Source organism: Echinops telfairi, unplaced genomic scaffold (assembly GCF_000313985.2).
Source record: "Echinops telfairi isolate 266 unplaced genomic scaffold, ASM31398v2 ScPeMD7_12;HRSCAF=54, whole genome shotgun sequence".
Classification (NCBI taxonomy): Eukaryota; Metazoa; Chordata; class Mammalia; order Afrosoricida; family Tenrecidae; genus Echinops; species Echinops telfairi.
This window is the reverse complement of record NW_022103909.1, coordinates 13,676,635-13,700,976: the sequence shown is the minus strand read 5'-3', so window position 1 is coordinate 13,700,976 and position 24,342 is coordinate 13,676,635. Positions and strand designations below refer to the sequence as shown.

General features: G+C 38.6%; 1 protein-coding gene across 2 annotated transcripts in view; it reads left to right on the top strand.

Annotated features, from left to right (window-relative positions):
* CNTN1 (contactin 1) overlaps nt 1-22,957 on the top strand; it is a 395,926-nt gene extending 372,969 nt beyond the window's left edge. For both annotated transcript variants that reach the window (XM_045287251.1, XM_004711445.2), the window contains one exon: nt 19,344-22,957. In XM_045287251.1, the coding sequence (XP_045143186.1) occupies nt 19,344-19,420 (77 nt within the window). In that variant the 3' untranslated portion in view covers nt 19,421-22,957. The remainder of the gene's footprint in view (nt 1-19,343) is intronic.
* Nucleotides 22,958-24,342: the final 1,385 nt, after the last annotated feature.

The window sequence follows — 24,342 nt, the reverse complement described above, 5'->3', positions numbered from 1 at the left end:
TCTTCTTCTCTGCCTCCCGATATCCCATCGATCTTCTCCCCTCATGTCTCACTCTTATCCCTCTGAAACTCAATGCTCCCTCAATGAAATCGCTGTGTGACCTCTCCCTAGTTTCTATTCATGGTCCTCACACACCAAACGTAACTTCTAAATAAAAGATTGAGGGCTTCAAGCAGTTCATGGAAAATACCAGTATCTTTTAATTCCATTTTCCCGTTAACTTATACAGTTTCTACATATTTATCTATATACAAACAGAGCTCCATGTGCTATACCAATATTTCCTCTTCTATCTCTATTTTTAAAATATCAACACAATCAACGGTCATAGACAATTATAGTCAGTGCTCATGGAAGCAGCGGTCAAGAGAGCAAATGATTGATTGCATTGAGTGAATAGTGTTAAAGGGAAGATTGTTGTCTTAAGGTTTAAGGGGCACTTGATCCAAGACATGGGGTTTTCAAGTGCTTAATATATGTGTGAAATTTGGACATTGAATTAGGAAGACCAAAGAAGAATTGATGTGCTTGCATTACGGTGCTTGAAGACTATTGAAAGTACACGGACTGCCAAAGAATAAACACATATATTTGGAAGAAGTACATCCATAATGTTCCTTAGAGACAAGGATAGCAAGGCAGCATCTCACATAATTTGACCATGTTTTCAGTAAAAATTAGTCCCTAGAGAAGGACATCGTGCTTGGTAGAAAGTCACCCAAAAAAGAGAAAGACCCTCCACAAGATGGATTGACACCGTGGCTGCAACAATGAGCTCAAAGATAACAACAATTGTGAGGAAAGCATAGGACCAGGCAGTGTTCTGCTGAACACGAGGTTCCTATGGATCTGAACCGCTTGATGGCGTATAATAACATCAACATAGCTTACCTGGAGCCCCTCAGACCTAACCCGATGTCCTCAATTCTTATTTTTGACACTCAACAAAACAAGTCTAGAACTCTGAAATCAATCCTCCATTTCGTTCTGCATGTCTCATTTTCAGTCCCATCTATATCCATGATGAACTTCACAAACTTACGTTTTGCTCTCTGGAATTTATCGGTAATCCTTAAGGTCTCCTATAACTGCCCTTTGTCACTGAATGTCTCCCCCACTTTCTTACTCTATCTAAATCCTAGCTCTCTTCCATGACTTTGCTCCTCCTGCAGTCTGTACAAAAGCAGTGGCTAGTTTTTCAAACTTCTTGAACGCTGGGCTTAATGGAAGGGCTTAAAGGGGACCTTTTTGCACCTCGTGTTAGCTTCCATCTTATTCTCTTTTTCTTTCTGAGTTCAGTATCGTATCACCAACCTCTGATCCTGACGTCCCATTGCTGTTGACGTTTTTCTATCAAAACTCCATTGTACCCACTCAGCCCTTCAAGAGTTAAGCTCACTGTCACTAACCCCAATGCTACTTCTGCCGTACTTCTTGGATATTTCAATATAATATAGATGGTACTTACATGAGCCTGTGACCTCAGTTCCTGGAACACTTGCTTGTTCATGTGGTCCACTCCTAGGACTCTACCCCTATCTTTACCTCTTCCTGATGTCAGGTCTCTTAGACTGACCACTAGCTCCTATCTTTCATAATATATCTTGGTTATGGCTAAGATGTTTTTAGTTTTTCCCCTGCTTGGGTGTCTTTATAGCATATGCAAATACATGTGTAGACATATCACCTGCTAAATTTTGTGTGGTCATGGATGTAATCCCATCCACTTACCCAGACCTGTTCATCTTGCCTGCCCTCCTGTCTAGTCACTCATAGATTAGTGTTTGTGATGACTGATAATGCAAGGTTATGTAAGACGAGTAGTGTTTGTGAATGGCTTGTAAAAAGTGAAATACTATTCCTTTTGTACAACCACTATCAATGCCTACCTATATCTTTGAAACAAATTTGCTATCATGTGATATTCAACATATGTGATTGTAAACAGTGCTCTATAAATTTAACTAGAAATTTTTATCAATGCTTTTGTAGCGTAAGAAGTATAGAGCAAGCTTACCTAGACAAAAGAGGAGGCAATTCAATGAGACATGCTGAGAGGGTTACTGCTTTAGACGGAACAAAGTTATTCTTCACTGTAAATGTGAACTCATGTTGTTTCTTTATAATTAACCTATTGACAATACACCAACAGTTACAACATTACAATTTTAGTCAGTTATTGTACTTATCTTCAGCAATTACTAATACACAAGACAAGCCAGAATGTGAACGTAATGTCTTCATATTATAACATCAGTTACCATATCTTATTTAAATTACTCATTCTTTAGTTTTGGATGTACTTACATGTTATGTGAGGAGATATGGTGGCACTGTCAGAAAACACTTGGTTGCTAACAGCAAGGTCAATGGTTCTAACCCACCAGCAGCTCCCTGGGAATAAGATGAACTACCTGATCCTGTAAATATTATCTTGGATATCCTGTACAGGGATACTGTCCATAAAAATTGACTCCTTGGCAGTGGATTTGTATGTACTTCGATACTTTCAAGGTTGTTAAGAATGCCTATAATTGATAACATCCCATTTATATGTATTAATTTCAAAATAATTACACTTCTATCATTTTCAATGAATGTATTAATGAACTATAACCAATACTTATAACCAATATAACTTTTATGACTATTTTTAATAAAATAACATGCAACATTACAAGTTTTAAAATCAAGGATCCTGCATTATTCCAAGTAGCAAGCACTTGTGTTATGGCTATTTCCCCAGGTCAAAAAACTCTGTTTGTAAGAGCCCCAAATAAAATGATTAAAAACAAACCTCTTTGGCATTTAAGCAATTGTATTTGAAACAATCCTTTCTTTTGTATTTTTTTATTACTAAATTTCTGTTAAATGATAAAAGTTTTCTTATTTTAAGAGATTTTAATGTTTTTATCCTTTTGACTTCAAAAGAATTAATGACATGAAAATATTAATATCCTTTGTAAAATTAAATCCATTTTACATAAAAATTAGTTCACCATAAAAAATAAAAGCTTAATTCTCTTTGAATATCAAGCATTACATTTTGTTGCCTCTTCTTTTTTTTTTTCAGTAACACATTTCCCAGTAAATATTTTTTTTTATTGTCTCAATAGAAAAGACATACAGATCTGTTGCCTCTTAGCCAATATTTCTCCTCCTTCAGGAAATTTCCTCTCTGCCACCAGCTGACGCTGTTCCTCTTTTACCGTCATGCTCTGGCTCTTGCACGTTCAGTAGAATATGCTACAGGTATCAACGTGTGGTTGACTTCTCAATAGCCTAGACTCAGCAAAGACAGAGAGAGGAGACGGTTTCCACACTTGGTGGTATAGTGGGCTCTGCATTGAGTTTCGAACCACAAGGTCGGCACCAGCCACCCTACAGGAGAATCGGCAAGACTTTCTACTCAAGTCAAAAGTTACCGTGTCAGGAAAACCCACAGGAGCAGTTCGACTTCAGCTCGATAGGGTTGCTGCCAGTCAGTGACAACTAGATGGCGGTGAGTTTGAGATTGCCACTGAACAATGTGCCAAATAGTGACTGAATTGATGAACGGATGCTTGACAGTTCGGATTTTGTGTTGTGATTCTATTAAACTTGGAGGCACTAGCTTTAAAACAAAACAAAACAAAATCAAAACCACGAGGTTCAATTGCAGTCAGATGTTTGCTATCTCAACTCACTTCCACGGAGTCCATGCCATTTCATAGCGACACTATAGGAGAGGCAGACATGCCTCTGTGAGTTCCCGAGACTGGAATTGTTTACGGTAGTAGAAAGCTCCATCTTCCTCCCGAGGAACAGCTGGTGGTTTTGAACAGCTGACCTTGTAGTTAGCAGCCCAACACATTTCCTATGACACCACCAGGACTCCATTGCTATCTACTTATTAAAATTGTCAACAACTCCATTGACAAATTGGATAGTGTCACTGTCCCTTTCTCCTCAGTGATTTCCTTGCTCTGCACTCAGCTTCCCACTCAGGAGTGGCAATAGTCTAGGATATGCCTTTACTTTGAAAAACAAAGCAAAACATAAATTTTATCAGACCCTTTTTTAAGAATGCGTAACTTCAAAAATCTAGTTTGGTCAGAAAAGTCCTGACTTCAATGCTGTCCTAAGACCCAAATGTCTTTCAGTTTTGGCCTGGCCAGTGACATTTCCTCCTGAGTCTAGGAAGGGATTCTTTGGAATCGAGCCTGAAACAAGCACAGTTATTCTTTTCTGGGTTTTTTTTAATAAATATTACAGGCCAGAAAAGAATTTCCTGGGAATATTATAGAAAAATTTACCACCTATGGAAATATTTGTAGCATATATTATACATCATATTATAGCAGTGCACTTCGTATCTTTAATTCCTCTAATAACATTGAGGCAAATGTTACTTTAATGATGAGATAAGTTAGTGTCAGAAAGCTTACTTTTCCAATAGTCACACAGCTGGTAAGATGAGGAGCCAAGATACAAACAATTTAGTTCCATAATTACAGCATGTGCATAGACTGCACTATGCACATCAGAGATAGGTTATGTATGGCCATGATGAACAAGAACCTAATCATACTGGGACATGACATGGCACAATAGAGGAGTAATGAAAAAACAAACAAACAGAACTGCCCGAGTCACTCGGTAAGGATTAACTGGCATATTACAGAATAGAGTATCCCTAGAGCTGTTCCCAGCGAGGTCTGTGGTTTAAACTGTCCTGCCGCTCCACAGGAGAGTGTGCAGTCTGTTTTCATAAAGATGCGCTGCTTTGGAAACCCTTTGAGGCGACTGTACTCTGTCTGTCCCATAGGATCTTTATACATCAGAATCAGGTCAATGACAGCGGGTTTCTTCGGTGTCAGGTCAGCAGAGATGGGATTTTAAACACCCCAATGCCAACCTAAATTTAATTAACTAATTGAAAGAGAATCTTTATCTCACCAGGCAGCATTCACATGATCCTAGGTAAAGACATTCTTGACATAAACTCAGATTATTTTCATTGAATTTTCTAAACATCATTTTCCTAAGTGAACACTTCAGCTGCTTCACTCAAAATTAAAACATTTAAAGAAGCAATTATACAATAAAACCTGAAAAGAGCAGAATCTGTGAAAGAGAGAAACTTGATCAGTTTCCTCTGAGAGAGCAATAAAAAAGTGATCACAGACTGTATCCTATCAGAGACAGAAAATTGGCATGACCTGGTAAAATAAGACAGTCTTGTCAATTGCCCTCTCACAAATATATCACTGTATAATCAAATTAATTAACTTATCCTTTTTTAAATTCTCATACAACTCTTATCACAATCCATACATACATCAATTGTGTAAAGCACATTTGTACATTCATTGCCCTCATCATTCTCAAAACATTTGCTCTCCAATTAAGCCCCTGGCATCAGCTCCAAATTTTCCCCCTCCCTCCCCGCTCCCACTACCTCATGAACCCTTGATAATTTATAAATTATTTTCTCATATCTTACACTGTCTTACGTCTCCCTTTACCCACTTTTCTACTGTCCATCCCCCAGGCAGGAGGTTATATGTAGCTCCTTGTAATCAGTTCCCCCTCTCTACCCAACCATCCCTCCACCCTCCTGGTATCGCCACTCTCAGCACTGGTCCTGAAGGGATCATCTGCCCTGGATTCCCTGTGTTTCCAGTTCTTTTCTGTAATAGTGTACATCCTCTGCTCTAACCAGATTTGTAAGGTAGAATAGGGATCATGATAGTGGGTGGGGGGGAGGAAGCATTTAGGAACTAGAGGAAAATTGTATGTTTTATCACTGTTACACTGCACCCTTACTGGCTCGTCTCCTCCCTGCAACCCTTCCTTAAGGGGATTTCCAGTTGCCTACAGATGGGCTTTGGGTTACCACTCCGCACTGCCCCTCATTCACAATGATGTGACTTTTTGTTCTTTGATGCCTGATACCTCATCCCTTTGACACCTCATGATCACATAGGCTGGTGTGCTTCTTCCATGTGGGCTTTGTTGTTTCCTAGCTAGATGGCTGCTTGGTTGCCTTCAAGCCTTTAAGACCCCAGACACTATATCTTTTGATGGCCGGGCACCATCAGCTTTTTCACCACATTTGCTTATGCACCCATTTATCTTCACCAATCCTATCGGGAAGTTGAGCACACAATGATATGATTATTTTGTTCTTTGATCCTGATAACTGATCCCTTGAGCACCTTGCAATCACACAGGCTGGTGTGCTTCTTCCATGTGGGCTTTGTTGCTTCTCAGCTAGATGGCCACTTGTTTACCTTCAAGCCTTAATCAACTTATCCTTTTATCAACACATTTTACATTAAAGAATAGACTTCATGGTCTAAGGTAATTCTCTGTCAATATCCATACCTTAAAAGTTATATCAATATAGAAAGCAAAATAGTGAGTAACATTTGAAAGTTCACCCTGTCATTAGCAGAACTCTCAAAAGGGGGGAAAAGTCAAGTGTGCTACTAATGTATCTTGGAAAACTCATTTGCCTTTTTGATCTATATTACGAAATCCATGTGTAGCCAACACTAGAAGAGTTATGTGCGTATACACATACCACAGAATCATTCTCTTAATACGAGATAGCAACCAAAAGCTTGTGTGTTCACGTTTAAGGGTTGAGCACTTCTATTGCCGCTGCTTGGATAGGCAGATTGTTTGGTTTCAGGTACACGAACAAGTAGATTTTTCCTAGGAAAACTAATTCTCAACACTCTTTTTCCCCTAAAAATTGGAAATTTGAAGATGAATGGACCCTTCTCCCAATTCTTAAGGACCCCTAAACTCACAGGAGAATAAGACAAATGAAAATTAACTGCAGCCTTATGAAAAGCTGTGCAAGCTTAAATCCATCCATATTTGTTCCAAAGAATGACATATTTTATGAGCCTTGAAAGATCAGTAAGACTTTTTCAGGTAGAAGGAATGTTTCAAGACTGAAAAACACATGCTCGTGAGAATGGCACTTCAGTCAGTGAAGGTTGACTGTAGGAGTCAGAAAGGAGGTGGTTGAAGTAGGGGTTATATTCAGTCTGTGAAAGGGGAACAGAGAGAGTTTGTGGCATTTGTCTGAGTTTCCCTTTTTCAGTTTGTCTTGTGTTCAAAGAAGAGATCCTGAGGGCCTGTCCTGGTTCACCGCTTAGTATTTAGGATCTTAAAGCTTGCAGGCATTTGTCCAGAGCAAGTGATCGCTTTCTGCCTGAAGCAACAGGGCAAGAAGGAGAGTCAAGAACCACAGGAGGATATAGAATGAGACCCATTGCCCCCGTGACATAATTTCCACTTTTGCCTGGAGACCAGAATAGGATGGTGCCCAGTTATCATTACTGACGATTTTGATCAAAGATTCTATAAAGGAATTCTGATTAAAATGGAGAAAATAAATAAGGGCTCAAGTAGAAAGATAATGTTTTGAAAATGACAATGGCAACATATGTAAAGTTTTCTTGATATAATTGATTTATGGATTGTGATAATAGCTGCAAGAGCCCCCAATAAAACAAGTTTTTAAAATACATAAACAAATATAAAAGGAAGAAAATATAGAACAGAATGTCAAATTCTCATGAATTTAAGACTGTCTGTAGCCATGAAATTATGAATTCCTGAAATTATTCCCCTAAGACCCTCTTAAACCTCAAATAAATTTTTCAATCCCCCTAAGTTTTCTTGAAACCAAGTAATAATTTAACATAACTAGTTTTAAAAAGAAGTCTGCCTTGAGTATTGTGGCCTTTTAATATCAACCTATATGGGATAAAACTGATAACAGCAAAGCAAGGGATTAGATAGAGCTCTGAGGGAACAGTGGACTTGTGTTGAAGAGTGTGGGAACACAGCTCAGTCAAGGTGAGACATAATGCTTTTCAAAAACAATCTTTGATCTCAAACGTCTTTCTATGTCTTGTAACATTTCTTGCAATACTTAGAATTAAGACTGAGCAATTATGAGTTACGTCAAACAAATCAGTGTATTCTTATCACCAATGAGCATCTAAAAATCCTTTCTGTATAAAATACTGTTTAAGGAGCTATAATGACATAAGACTCGAGTGATGAGAAGAAAAAAGGAAATAACTCCAATAAATTTATAATAGAATGATTAAAAGAAGAATGGCATTGCTGGATAAAGAAATACTGATGTTGAAAGAATTCTAATTTCCATTCACTGCGTGGGAATTTGATGCGTTCAATATAAACAAAATGGTTTTTTAAAGAATCTCCCAGAATTCCTGGTGGTTAGCAAGGGGTAACTACTCTGTTAATTTTATAAATAAACTTCTTGCCGAAGTGATGAAAGCTAATCTCCTCATTTGCTTATTTTTAAAAACTAAAATAACTTTTTAAGAGGTCAGCGTTTAGCGTCATGGACAATGACTTAGAGGAAGCCTTCTGGAACAATGATAATTCTAAAACACAGAGGAGCAGGTCATTAAGAAATTACATGTAGCTACAACCCAAAGCAATAGAATGATTTTATACTTTGGATGAGTACCTGAACAAGCAGTCTATTAGAAATGATTTAGGTTAGTCACTCTTTGAGTTCTAGCCAGTTCTTTCTTACACATTTCAGATAGTTATTGAAACAACTGAGAAATTAATTCTCCTGGGGAAGCATAAAAAGAAGATTCAGCTGGTGGTAATCACCTTAGTCCTTCCAGGGATTCAAAGGATTTGTACTGTTTCTTTTATGAACTTCATGGAGAAAATCAGAGACAGCAAGTTAATCTGCAGTGACAGATAACACTTGATCCTGCATTAAGGCCCTTGAGGTCTAACAATGTTGTTCAGGATCTTATTAGGAAGGAAAATCTAAAGTACTGCCTCAAACACGTGAGTCACTCATTTTTCATAGCCTCAAAGCTAAAGATGAGTTGAGAAATACCAAATGGGACTTGTGCCCTGTTTTCCCCTGGGAAAAATTCCAAGGTGTCTCTGAATTACCACACAAAACCCAAAGGAGAAAAAGACACTTGGCTGATGTGGTTGTGGAGGTGTGTGGTTGTGAGATTCTGGTGATAATGTTAATTCATTACATGAAGACAGGGTGGTTTACTGCATTCTCAAGCATGTTGTGATCTATTGTGGTATATTCACAAAGCAGCCTGGGATAAAGAAAAATAACACTAAGCTCAGAATCATGGTTCCATTTTTAATTTTGTCTTGTGCTGAAAAAGAAAACAAAACAACAAAACCCAACCCATATACTGGATTCTGACTTATAGTGACCCCATGGGACACGGTAGAAGCACATCATGGTTTCCAAGGCTGGAATCCCTACCGAAGCAGACTCCCACGTCTTTCTTACCTGGAGCAGCCGGTGGGTGTGCAAAATATTTTGGTTAGCTGAGGCACTCCTCCACAACGGTGCCGCCAGGGCAACGTTTGCTCTGTAATCGGTGGTCAAATCAGAGTCTTAGGCTGCTATCTGCAAATGAATATAATGATGCTCATTTAAAGTAGATATCACAAGAATTCAATAAAATAACAGGTTTCAAAGTGTACAACTCAGAATGATGGGAAGAATGATCTTTCATATGGACTTCTTTTGTTTCGACACATGTATGTTTAAGGATAACTGACTTATAGCCCAGAATGGATGACTGATAAAATAAAAATGTACTGACATCAAATAAATTCTGACTCACAGCGATCTTAGAGGACAGAGTAGAAAACTCCCTTTTGAGCTTCCTGCAGCTTTTTACTGGAGTGACCTGCTGACCTTGCTGTTCACAGCTCAACAAATAACCTATCCCAGGGCTCCTCAGACAATTAATGCAAATAATAACATACCCATTCATCAGCTATTTATTGATGATGTGTTAGGGGCCAGGTTATAAAAAAAAGCAAGAATTAAGTCGTTTAAAAAATCCTTTAGTGTTCTCCTATCTTCACTCTCTTAATTTTGAAATTTGGAGTTTCCTCCAATGTTGATTAAATGTGTTATTTATTACAGAAACTCAGAGATACATTTTAAAATTTGGAATGAATCTACAGCTACACCTTGATAAAACCAGATATGTAAAATGGAAATCATCCCAGGTCTACTAGCCAACCACTGCTGCCTAATTAAAAATAAACTATCCTTGCTGTTCCATGAAAACTAATTGGAGAAAGGCAGTGCTGAGACCCAAGTCAAAAACCAAACTCACAGCCATCAAGGTGATTTTGACTCATAGCAACCCCAAGACTCTAAATCTATATGGGAGTAGTAGAAAGCCTCATCTTTCTCCCACAGAGCAGTTAGTGGTTTCAAACTGCTGACTTTGAGGGTTAGCAGTCCAACAGTTAACCCACCAGGCCACCAGGGCTCCTTAGGGTAAGGACAAGTGAGAGGATATTTTAATATTTGTTTTGATGACTACAGAAAAACAGAGAGGTCATCGAATTCCTGATTTCTTAGCCCCAGTCAAGGTTGAGAAAGACAGCGCCTGGTGGTCATTGTGTCTGTTTCACCAGGCCTGCTTTATTCCCGGAAGAAGGCTTTGTCTGACAGCTATTTCCAAGTCAAGTGCAAAGATTATAGTTTGGGTTGTTTGGAATCAAATCACAAGAACTTTAACTTTATATCTGAAAGATTTTGTATAAGTTAGGGAAGTAAGCTAAAATCCATCTTACATGTATGTTATGTCTTCTCGATAGGACAGTACACAGATGCCACAGCCTGTATGTCTTCTACCCACTTCTCCATTCCATGTTCTCTTGTTCTTACTAAAGAGTCTCTACAGTTAGCTGCCATTCAGTTGGTTCCAACTAGCCGCAAGCGTGTGTGTGTCAGAGCAGAGCGGTGCTCCTTAGAATTTCCAGTGGTTGAGTTTTCAGAAGCAGATTTCCAGGCCTCCCTCTGAGGCCCCTCGGAGTGGACTTGAATCTTCCACCTTTGGTTAGTACGTGAGTGTGTTTGTTAACCATATGCTGCTCTTAGGGCTCCAAGTACTTACTAAACAAGTACCTTAAAAGATTTTTTTGTTTCATAATTCACAAACTAAATTTTATCATTGGAATGGATGGAGGGGGTGGGGCTTCCCCATGCATTTTATTAAATACGTTTCATTTTGGTTTTGTTCCCCACTTAATTCTTATTACTAGGTAAGGGTCATGCTTAAGGATTCATATATAATTCTCACCCGCAGTCACCTGCTCTTATGAAAATGGCACCTTGCAGCTCTGAAAAAATCAATAAGCCAATTTGTTAAACCTTCCTCATTATGGTCTTAATATACCTAAACATAATATCAAAATTTGGTTTCTAGAGCATGTGCTTGTTGTGCAGTAGCAGTTAGAAGACAGTTTATTACCCAGCTCTAGAAGTAAGGCATCCTGGAATTCTCTGACAGAGAAAGCGCCAGAGCCAACATCAAGGAACAAATACAACTGCCAGGGAAGCAGCCAGAAACCATGTGCTCTTGCCAAAAAAAAAAAAAATCTATTTTGCTTGGCATACGGCTTGTTAATTGCCAAACAAGTAGGCGCAGCAAGATTAGTGGGTTTCACCAGGTTGAAAAAACCACCAAAACCACTAGTACTTATATAATCAAGCTTTTAATGTGTATCTATAAACTAATATCAACTCTGATTACCCTCAATATGGGAAATATAACAGATATGTTTGCAAATTTCATGGTTTAATGCTTGATATTTTCAAGCACATTATGGTTTGCTTAGAATCATAGGCTCATGGCCATAGCAGAAATTTTAGGGCTTTCAACAGTGAGCCCCCATCATCTTACAGAAGGGAAATTCACATCCCAGAGAAGTTACAAAAAAGTTCACACCAACATTAGAACTACATCCTGGACCCAGACTTTCTGTTTGGGCCAAACTTGAACAACTAGATATTATAGTGCGGGAAGTCCTTTTGAAGTCCTCTCCGCTTAGCAATTTGCTGTCTCAAAGAAGCACAGATTCCATTATAACTAAACTGACACACAGTCCTTAAAATAAAATCGCTATCTCAAGACAAAAACAATGCAGAAAGATCCTGCTGTCTGTCTGAGATCCAATCCATTTTATTTTCTGATTTCTCTTTTGTTTTCTATTCTGGAGATTTTTGAAGCCAACTGGGGATAAATACCATGGCTGTATTTTCTCAGTCAGGAAGTGACTACTTATAATAATTGATTTCAAATTGAAAACCACCTTAGCATTTTCCCCAAGAGAGTGTCTTGAAGTAAACCCAACCCGATCTCTTGTCCTCCTTTCGTGTGCAAAGATACCGCCTGTAATTCTTCAGAAGCAGTAAGCTACTTGATTGAATAACAGTTTGGCTTTGATTTAAAGAAAATCTCAACTTTGATTTCACTAAATTACTAAATTATAAGTTTAGTTCCAATCACCAACCAAGTAAAACTCCTCATCTCCACTCTGCTCTGTACCTTCACGGTTGGTAAGGTTGAGGGAGGCTCTGGTACACGGTACGACTGAGGGCAGGGGAAGTTACGGAAGGGAGAAATGTGCCAGAAGGAAGACAAAGGAAGAGGCATTCTCCAAAAAGAATCCACCAATGATTTTTTTCTGACATTTGTAAAACTCAACAATGTAGAAGTAGATTTTAAAACACTTGAATTTTCCTCAACTGCCCTCATATAAACTTACGAAGTGCTGAATAGATCACTGATCGCTGGCTTTTCTTTATCTTGATCAGCCTCAAGCAATAGAGCAAATGGAGGAAAGGTGAGGGAGGAGAATTTGAGAGATTCCAGAAATAGCTCAGGTGAGCAATTGCCATGGAAGTTTTCCAGAAGTGAAGATAGAAGTGGTGATATACTCCTTGCCAAGAAGTGAATTATTTCTTCTCTAGGGGGTTCCAGGGTCTCTGGGGGCACAGCGGTTATTCACTGGGCTGCTAACCACAAGGTCTGTAGTTCGAAACCACCAGCCACTCCTTGGGAGAAAGATGAAGCTTTCTACTTCTGTAAAGAGTGACCATCTTGGAGACCCTCAGACCCTCTGTCCTATTGGCTCACCATAAAACAAATGTACAAATGTGCTCAACACGATGGATGGATGGATGGATTGTGATAAGATTTGTATGAGCCCTCAATAGAATGATTTCCAAAAATACAAATAAATAACTCAGAATCAACTCAATTGCAGTGAGTTTTTATAGCCTTATAAACTAGACAAAGGAGACTCACAATTGCAGGTGGCACAACCTCTGCCCACCCAGAATTACATTTCTGGTGAAGAAGAAAGGCAAATTAAGTTATGGTTGACTGTGAAAACGATAAAGAACCCTGGTAGCTCAGTGGCTGCGCCGCTCAGCTGCGCACTAAAATCTCGACAGTTTGAATGCACTAGTAGCTCCACAGCAGCAGATGGGGCAACCCATATTGGTGAAGATGTACTGCTTTGGAAACCCCGTAGGGCAGTTCTACTCTATCCTGTAGGGCTGCTAAGAGTCAGAATTGACTCAATGATTATTTTGTTTGTTTGTTTTGTTTTTAATTATGGAAATACAGCAATAGGATGTGTACAATTCAATTGTACCCCCAAAATGGCAAATCTAAAATGATGGAATGTCAAGAAAGACTTCGTGGGGCAGAGCTGAGGGGACAAGGCTTTGAAAGTCAAAGAAGTGTTTGTTGAGCAAAAGGAGAAATTATATTTTAGAAAGGAATTCCAAAAACCAAGCCCAATGCTAAAGACTAGATTTTGACTCTTGGTGACCCTGGATTTCAGAGACAGTAAAACTTCATGAGAGCCAATAGCCTCATCTTTCTCCCACAATAAGACAAATCTGTATTTAGGGAATAATACACAAAGAACAGTTTCCAAAAAGTGGGGAAATTCACAAAATAATCTATTCAATTAACTTAAATAAGTATTTATTGAACAGTAAAATAAGTGCCTAGTCTTTCTGGCATTATTTTGGGAAATAAAAAATGAAAGACTTTCATTCTATGCCATTATAGCTCTGAAGAGATACATATGTAACTTGTATAGCTACAAGTCCTATTCTATGCTGTTAGCAGGTAATATACTTGGGAGACACATAACAGAAAAGTTAGATTTGTCCAGTATTAATGATAGAATATCATAGGAAAAGGGAATCGTTTATGGTATAAAAATACAGTGTGATTGTAGAAGCATCTGTAGACCTGTACATCTGACATGATGGTTGTGTGCAGGGGCACCTGCTTTATGCTAGTGTTTTGCTTTGCTCTCGTATCCAACTATGCTCCAGGAATTACTGTACTGCCATGTAGCAAGAGGTAGCATCATCAAATGTAGTGCGAATTGTTTGCATTTACTAGGAGTTTCCATCTAGCTAGGCATTTTCTGAATACGTTCCTTAAAGTACCAATTGTGGGGTTTTTAAAAATCATTTTATTGGGGGCTCTTATAGATAGCATCACACACCATAATTCAAATTCAGTCATATACAGCAGTATTATACAAGTGCTACCACAATCTGTTTCAAAACATTTTCTTTCTTCTTCAGCTCCTTGATATCAGCTCCCCTTTATTTCCTTCCTCCCCAACCCAGCCCCCCAGGAACCCTTATTTGTTTGTTTCTTTTTGCCATATCTTACACCATCCAAAAAACTATTCACATACAATTCTGTTGTTCACTGCCTTAGAGTGGGGTTCTACAGTCATCAATACTATGAGCTCCTATTCCCTCCTCCCACTCACCTCTCTTCCCATAGCCTCAGGGAACCATTACTCCTGTTACTGTTTCTGAAGAGTTAGCTATCTCGGCTTTCGTGTATTGAAAGTTCTTTATTATACAAATGAACATACATGTAAGTCTAACGTGATCAATCAATAAAGTTAATAAAAAACATAATCGAAGGGGAAGGAAATATTCAAGAACTAGAGGATAGTTATATGTCATCAGTATTATATCATGCTCTGGATTTATCATCCTTTCCATGTGACCCTTCTGAGAGGGACTGTCCAATTATCTCACAGATGGGTTTTGGGTCTCCACTACATCCACTCTCCTTCACATCAATTTAGTTGCTTGTTTTAAACTTCTGATACCTATTCCTGTGGACACCTCATGATTATGCAGGCTGGTATGCTTCTTCCATTTGGAATTTGTTGCTTCCGCTCTAGATGGCCACTTGTTTGACTACAAGCTCTTAAGACTTCAGATTCTATATTTCCTAATAGCTGGGCACCATCAGCTTTCTTCACCACATTTGTGTATACACCCATTTTGTCTTCAATGATCGTGTTATGAAGGTGAATATTATCCAATGTGACATTATTAGAACAAACTGTTCTTGAAATTAGGTAAGATTTAAGTCCATCTGTTTCCTTGCTGTAGTTACATAAACATATATAAACAAATGCATCTATATTTATATATTTACGTATCATTATATTTATATATAGATATACATATCTTTTTCCCTTTCTTCTTCTTTCCTCTTTTCTTTTCTTTCATCCTGCCCCACTATCATGTTTACCCACTGTTCACCTCAGTAATTCCTCTCAGATATAATCCAGGTGATCAAACATAACCAGAAAAACTACACCCATCCTTATTGACTCACTGTCACCTCCCCACCTCCCACCCCTCCTTAGGATCGCCTATCCTGCCTATCTTGTATAGATAAGCACCAACAGAAAAGACCATACGAATAGTCCCAAGTCTAAGAGGAATCCTGACACAGAGCAGATAAGCATCTCTCTGTTAAATAGGCGAGAAGGACATAGTATCATCCATCCGTCCAGTCCCCATTTTGTTCAGGGTTCCATAATCCAGGACCCACTTACCTAACCACCACCACCACCACCACCCCTTTCAGTCTTCAGCTTTCCTGTCTAAAAGGCAGGCATCCTAAGAGTCCCCATTGCTATTCCTGCAGTCAGGGATGGAGCATAGCCAGAGCCCAAATTCCAGAGATTAGTGACTAGGTCTTGAACCAGTTCATTCTGGCTCCCCACCCCCCCACCCCCCCTGCGATTTTGCATTTCCACCCCCCCATATATATGGAAAAGGAATTTACAGTTCAGTTAGAACCCCCTGTGATTCCTACACAAGACCTGAGACAACAAGGAAAGAAATCCAAAAGGAACAGAGGAATTGCACAAAGTGAGAGGAAAATGAGCTATGTTCCTGCTGAAGAATTCTGAGGAGGGCCTAAGGGTAGCAGTACTCCATCTGGATTGGTTGCTATTTTTTGCATTAGAGTTAAAATTCCAAATAGCTTAATTGTGGAAGGCTACGGTTTGCAGTGAGTGTCCTAACTCCAAATTCAGATCCTACTTGATTTCTGACCACTAGCCAGTAGTGTAGCAGCTTTGCCCTCAGACAGAGTAGACTTGAATGTAGAGAACAACTCCCCAGCCAAATCTGGGTGGGGCGGTCTTTCCCTCAGGTAACTTCCTTGGGCAACTCCTTCATGATTTATAAATGTAAGAGATCCAAAGATTGGGGTGCCTGGCAGCTACGACTCAGGAACGCATGGCTCTGAATCATACAGTGACCACCGCTTAGCCAGGGAGTCAAAGCCCCAGGAAAAATTCTATACATTTTAAAAATTTGGGTGAACATTACAACACAAAAGAAAACAACAATAATAACAAAATAAAACAGAAACATCTCAATTACGAAGAAAGCATAAAATATTACAAACTAGAATACATTTAATAATGGATCAAATGGGAGAACAAATGATGAAGTACTAAATTGTAACCTAACTCCATCTGCAACGGAGCTCTTTAACATGACTTAAATCTAGGGTCCATCCTGAAATTGTTGACAGGATAGACATTTTAACAGTTATAAACACAAAAAGCGATATGAAGAGGAGAAAATTCTAATCAGCACAGCATTATCAGCAATGCCAAGTAGTAGCAACTTGGATTAAACATTAGTGTCCACTTTTCAGCATTAGGAAGGTGATACATATTAAAAACTTAATAGAGATATTCTACGCATATTATACAACCTGCAGAGACTGTTAAGTGCTTTTGATTAAAATTTTAGTTTTCATTATGTATCTCACTGTAACAGGAATACTGCCCCCCCCCGCCCCCCATAAGAAAGTAATACATCTGGGAAATTTAGTTTTTTAAAAACTTAGTCTGCTAGAAGAGGCACATAGTACTCTAAATTGGTTTTACATTTTTCCAGCTAGGATCAGATGCTTCACAGGATTAATGATTTGTTCATGTTTGGGAATCAGCAGATTGGTGGAAAAGTAAAATATATATTTATAATACTACATAAAAACACTGAAATTCAGCTTCCTAGCAATATTATGATACACACTTTGTTGGATAGAAAACCAATGTATATTGAAAATCTCTCAAGGATATAAGAGTTCCATACTTAAAATGTTTTTAAATAGTATTTCAATCAGGTCTCTAATTTGTGCATGGCATGTAGAAGAATGTAGATGAAGCCCACAATTACATAAGCTCAAACCATTAGAGAAATTAAATATAACACACATAAACATGAAGAGTTTATTTTAAATAAATCAGATATCCTAAAGTTAAAGCCACAAATTGTGAAATTGTATTTGGGTTTCATACTAACACCAAGACTTCAAGACGGCATTCACATTGGCGAAACTTCTTTCTGTGGCCATAGATTTTTCTTTGCCAACCCACACATTCAGGCAAGTACATGACTGTGGGCCCCTCACTGATGTAATTTGTGGTCGGTGGACCGAGCATTGCTCACACTCAGGAAAACAAAGGTCTTCAGGAAAGAGCACTTAACTGAGGTCAAACCTTGAAAACGAATGTGTAACTGTGAGATTGAGGGTCGGTACTGATCAAGTAATTGGAATAGAAGAGCCAGTGGGCTGTGGCATATTTTAATATATCTCTGTAGGGAAAAAGAAATTTAAAAGAACCTAGAAAAATACAACAAACTTATTTGAAACAGCATAGATGGTAGCCTGCCTCCTTGCTCGGGCAGATGAAGGTCATTGTAAAGGGTTTCTAGAATTGGTCCCGTTCTACAGTTGGCTGTCGGATGATGACAAAGATGTGGAAGTGCAGCTTTTGTAATCCAGCAGATCTGAGATCGAATCTTGTCTCTGTTTCCTCTTGGCCAGGAATTGAGCGAGTCATTTTACCGGAATCCAAATGATAGAATCCATAAAATCCATAAAAGTGATGGGAGGAATAAAACAGCCTGTGGGCTTTGGCATGTTTTAAATACATCTATGGAAAAAAAAACCCTATAAAAGTACAACAATAACAAATCATATTTGAAACCGTTTTGGTGGTTGCCTGTCCTTTCCCATCGACAATGATTGCCCTTCCCATAAGTGTAGAACAGCAAATGGCATCTAGTGTAGGCATGATCCTAAGCACTGTTGCTGTCACTGCCAGTGTCATGGTGCTCCACCTGCATTAATGAGACTACAAGCAGCTACTTGAGGGTCAGTTAATTGCCCTTACTTTTTGGACATCACTTTTGGCCCTTGCTGACTTTCCCTGGTCTAAGAAGCGTGGTATTTATGCCTAGGAATGATGTTCCTCTGTTTTCCGTGCCGTGTTAGAGTCTGCTGCCAGGGCAATAGTAGAAGATGGGCATGCAGGTGACTAGAATAATTGCCCACCTTATAGGGAACAAGAACTTGTTCTTAATGAGCGATTCAGCAGAAGCAGCCTAAGAAGCCAGGTTCCAGAATATAGGAGTGGTACATGTGAAGAATGCAAAGGAAAGTAAACCTGAAGGTCCCACTTCTCAACCCTTTCCCAATCTAGAATCCAGATCCATACTCTTTCTTTACCATGGGGGTGTGCTTCCTTGTATGTAGCCCTGAAGATGCAACGTAGATTCACAATGCGATATCACTCTTACGTCTAGTCTAGACCTCAGAGCAATTTCCTTTATTGGACGTTACTCAGTATTATTAAACACTCATTCATGAAGTCATTGCATACAAGCACCAGGTTGGCCGTCTTAAAACCATTGGGATAAGAAATTGTGTAAGATCTACCCTGGCTCCTATGATATCATTGTCTCTGGTAACATTATTGTTACTGCGTTCCTTTCTAATTTTATTTTCATTTTTAAAAGCTTACATGTGGTTTCTACTCATTTATCAGCCTCCAAACATTGACCTTTTGCTTCTGCTGGGAATTTCGAATGGCTGGACCCTAGGGGGCAGTACAAATATTTGGCTGCCTATCTATGAGCTTAAATGATTTGTGGAAACAGGTTCAGTGAATAGTCCACAGGCTCACCCTCAAACCTTTTTGATCATTTTTTAAAAATTTTTGTTAATGAATAAAAGGAAGCATCTGATATTCAGAACTGCACCATCTGGATCGCCCAAATCAAACTAAAAAGCGTCAGTGACCATTGCCCGTGAAATGATATACACACACACTTTCGGTTTGCTTTACAGGTGCATCCACTCTGACACAGAGTCTTCTGGGCTTCCTGCTGCCTGCCCTCGGCATGCTGGTGTACCTGGAATTCTGAATGTGGTGTGATGGCTGCTGTTCCCAACCCAGCTCAGTGAACACCCACCATCCCTGTGAGGACGACGATTCCTTCCAATTCCTGCGGCTCCCTCCCAGCCAAATAAATTATACGTCAACAAACTATTCAGCGGATTTACAACACATGTTTTGACTGAGGCATTCGGGAACACCTTCATCCAAAAGAGTGGACTTCTCGTCAAATGGATAGAAAATGATTTTTAATTCGTTCCAATATGCCTTATAAACCACTTAACCTGATTCTGTGACAGTTGCATGATGTATTCCAATGGGACAAGTGACAGTGTTCAATTCAGTACTATAGGCTGTAGAGTGAAAATAAAATCACCATACACAGGTGCTTCCAATTTAATAACAAGTTGTGAAACATAATAGAGGTTGAAATGTTGATTGTATGTGGTCGATGTAAGAGTAATTCAGTCTCGCGTTCTATCCGGTCTGTTTGGGGTCCTGCATATTTTTGAATGGCCCCTCTCATTCATGACATTTTGAGTTGTCTTCAAACCAAACCAAACCAAAATCTAAGAAAGAATATCACTAAGACATCTTGAGGTAAATCCCAATACTATATCATTTTACTGAGTGAGTTGGAAAATTTTTAATATTGAGAGCCAAATTCTAGGTTTATTATCAGTATTCTTATTTTCAAAGTAAACAAATTTTTACTATTTGATTTTCATAGATAGTAATGCATTTTAATTCTCTTAACAAGTCATAAGGAATTTTCTCCTTTACTTTGTAGTCTACTGTGAAGGTACTTTATGTTTCTTATCATAACATCGTATTACTTATTTTCATTCATCTGTAAATGAATTCTGAAAAGTAGAGTGCTTCCATGATCTTTAGTTAGAGAGCTGTGACTGTCTTTATACAGTTAGGAATAGATGAAGTCGAGTAAATATCAGGATGACTCACAGTTGACCATTGAGCAACCTGGATTTGAACTGCATGGATTCACTTGTACACTGACTTTTTCAATAAATATATTGATTGGGTTTGTTTTTTTTCAAATTTGAAAAGAGTTCAGAGACAAATTGGCTAACCTAGAAATATCGGAGGGGGGGGGAACAAAGTTAGGTATCTAAGGAGTGCATAAAATATATGTAGCTATTGCTCTATTTTATTATTGACCCCATAAAATATACACAAACTATTATAAAAAGTTAAATTTTATCAAAACTCACACACATAAACACTTGCAGACTGTCCATGCCACCACTCACAATCAAGAGAAATATAAACAAATATAAAGATGCAGTATTAAATAATTACTGTATAAACCTAACTAGTGCATACTGTATCACTGTAATAATCGCGTTGCTATTTTGGTGAGCTCAGGTGTTGCAAGTACCTGTTTATAATGGCTTGTGACACTCCTCCTCTCCACCTGGCAGTCTCCTGCTCTGTTCTATTGTGTGTCGCAGTCACACATGGTCTCTTGAGGTGCTTGCATCGCTTAATTGTGTTTAGTGCATTACCGTAAACCCTGAATAACACGCTGAGACCCACAAGGAGTGCCCCTGGAATGATGCACGTGCTCCCACGATCCAGAGAAAGTCAGGACGTCATAAGCAAAAGTTGAATTGTGGGATATGGACCATAGATTGAGGTCTGCGGCTGCAATTGCCTGCCGTTTCAAGATAAATGAGTCCTTTTGATGGGCATCGTGAGAGAAGAAAAGGAAATCAGGGAGGCTGTTATGTTTTATGCCCGCGGGTGCAAAAGCCCTTGCACTTTTTGCAAAATGCCTTTTAAAAAAATCTTGTATTGAATTGCAGCCTTTGTGTGGGTACAATGTAATCCATGGAAGTTCCAAAATATGTGTAAATTACTTGTTCATGTCACCAATCATGCTTCTGGTCAACAGCAAGCTATTTAAGTTTTCCAGGAGTCAAAACTTTCATGTGGATTTTCAACTGCCCCAGAGGGTTGGTGACCCTAACCTTCTTGTTGTTCAAAGGTCAACTGTAATAATATTTCAACATCTTTGTTTTTGTGCTTCATTCCTAAGCAAAATGTTTTGTTTTTAATTGAAGGGGTGGCATCAAGAGAACATCTGTAGGTAGAAAAGCTACAGTATTCATATATATATATGAATATATATATATATAAAGTTTGCTCTTAAACTCGGTTCCCTTTTCAATGTAATATTGAAAACTGGCTATAAATACCAAATCAATATGTTGCCAATGGTACTTTAAAGAGTATGCAAAACTAAAGGTGCGTGAAACTCAAAGGGCAGGGGAGTCAAGACGTCAGGAAGATGCTGTCTCCCAAGTATTTGTGCTTTGGGTTTTTATAAATTGTGACAAGGAAGACACACATTGCTTCATTCTCCATGGTGTGCACGGAAACGCATTTGAGTGTGGATGTTGAAGAAATTGAGTAATAAAGGATTAGCTGGCTTGTGAAATAGTGCAATGATCCTTCAAGAGGTATATTCCTATTTTATTAGCACAACCTTGCTAGCTAATTAGAGATAGAGTTTATCTTTTTAGAAAGGATACCTTATAGGTTCATAAAAAAAGAGAGAAATATTTACAGGAAGCAAAATAAATCTATTACTACTTTACCCCCTTTCTTTAATTTGTATAATTTTGTAATATATATCTATGTGTAAATGTTTAAAGCTTTCATTATAAAAATACCAGTAAATATTCCATTAGTTTACATTTAACTCTTTGTTATAAAATGAAGCTTTTTAAAATAAATTAAATGAATGATTTTCCAGTGGAATATATGTCAGCAGTCTTATGATCATGATCAGAGTTCATAAGATATTTAACTATTGGGAAAAAAGCAAAAGGTATTCATACTAGATATTCTGTAAGACTTCTGTACAAATGTTTGTGTTTTCATTGTTACACTTTGAGATTCTTTTTTTCAAATGTGACCCATGTTGGGCATTTTTATATAATCAACAACAACTAATTTCCCCTCAAATGCATGCTTGCCTTTTATTTTCTAATATATGGTAATAAAGAGCAAAACTGGTTAGATTTTTGCATGATATGGTTCTGAAAGACAAAGTAGACTCAGGAGGTTGTTTAATGTTAAATTTGTGGCAAAGATAAAGTAGATTAAAGTCACTCATATACTGGTAACTTGAGCCTTTCATTTCCTCCTACGATTGTACAGATGTGGGGACCATCAGCTTTGACCTGCAGTCAAACCAACTACTGCGCCGCCTGCTTGAAGATACAAAATTCTTACTTAACTTTGGATAGCTATAGAGCCATCTGTTTCTCTGTATTTCAAGAACAGTGGTAGTAGTTTTATTTAATACTGATGAATATTGAACTGGTTTTTTTAGTTATTTTTTATCTTTTTTTCAATGGGGTAGTATAGGACTGTGCTTTGTCCTTTTTATGAATGAAAACAAATTATAATGAAATAAATGTATTACTGTTACCCAAGGAATAACAATTGTTCTTTCATTTTATCTGAATTTTAAGTTCAATTTAGAAGGTTGACAGTATAAGTTGAATGTTGAATAAATATGACTTGTTAAGTAACAGTTAAATGTGTGTTAGTGTAAGAATGTGCACATTGTTGAAATAAAAGTGAAGAGGTTTACTCAAAAGCCGTTCAAACTAGGGCTATGCACAGTGTGTAAATTTACACCTGGCACACCACAGGGGCTGAAAGTGAGCAGACACAGTTATAAGGCAAAGTCGTCACCTAATGCTATAGTTTTCTGACTGGCAGTTGGCAAATTAGAAATTTAGGGAACTATGGACAGATGAACACTTGTTTTAGGATACAAAATGGACACCAAATCTCAAATATAATTTAAGAACATTTCTGAAGTCGTAAACCAGAAAAGGCAAGACAAAGACACATTAAACCAGATAAGGAAATCATCAGTAGGAGATTGTAATGGGCTTGGAGATGATGTTCAAGAGATTTGGAGATTAGAAGGGCAGTTTAGTACATCACAGTTACAAGGGGGACTACAGAAGCAGTAATGGGACCATGATTGGACACTTAAATGTTAGAAGAGTTTACAAGATTGGCTCAGTGCATCCAGACCAAAGGAATCAAGATGTGACTCATGACCCCAGCACCCCAATTTTCACACAGGGCCCACCCCGGCAAGTTCCTAAGGGCTATACCAATTCTCCCTGGACTAGCTAGTGCAGAGACAACAACAATACACTCTCTAATGCACACTGCCCAAAGGCAAATCTATACACACTGCTGGTTACTGATCAGAAAGAATTCAATGGAGGTTGGATTTATGTGGAGTCTCATAAATTTAGGACTTCCACTGGATGTTAGGCTGGGCTGTCAAGAGAAACAAAACCAGTGACATTCTTTTACGTATAAGAAAGAGATTGATGTCAAGAAGTCCTCTTACACCAAGAGGCCCTTCGAGTCCTCTTCAGATTCTCAAAGCTACAGGCCCATGATGCAGAAAGGTGAAGCAGAATGCAGGAAGGTCACAGGCTAGTGGGTGCAGAGTGGAGTGGGTCAAAGACCAGTGGAAACGTGGCAGGGTGCCAACAGCTCTCACAGTCAGGCAGCTGATTTGGGGCTGCCTCTGGAGGCAGGCACATCGCCCCAGCAAGCAGGAAGGTGAAGGGGCAGAGAGAGGGTGGCAGGTGGGGGTGGGGGGAACTCACCCATGTCTCTCATAAAAAAAACCCCACACCTCCTGGGAATCAGGTTGGCTTCCACATTTACACAAGAGCAAGTGTCCTTTGCTTATGCACACCTTTGTTTTCAGTGATCTTTTCAGGAAGGTGGGCACCCAATGATCTGATTTTTAGTTTTTTGATGTCTGATAACTGGTCCCTTCTGCACCTCGTGGTCAGACAGGCTGATGTGATTCTTCCACGTGGGCTTTGATGCTTCTCAGCTGGATGGCCGCTTGTTTATCTTCAAACTTTAAGACCCCAG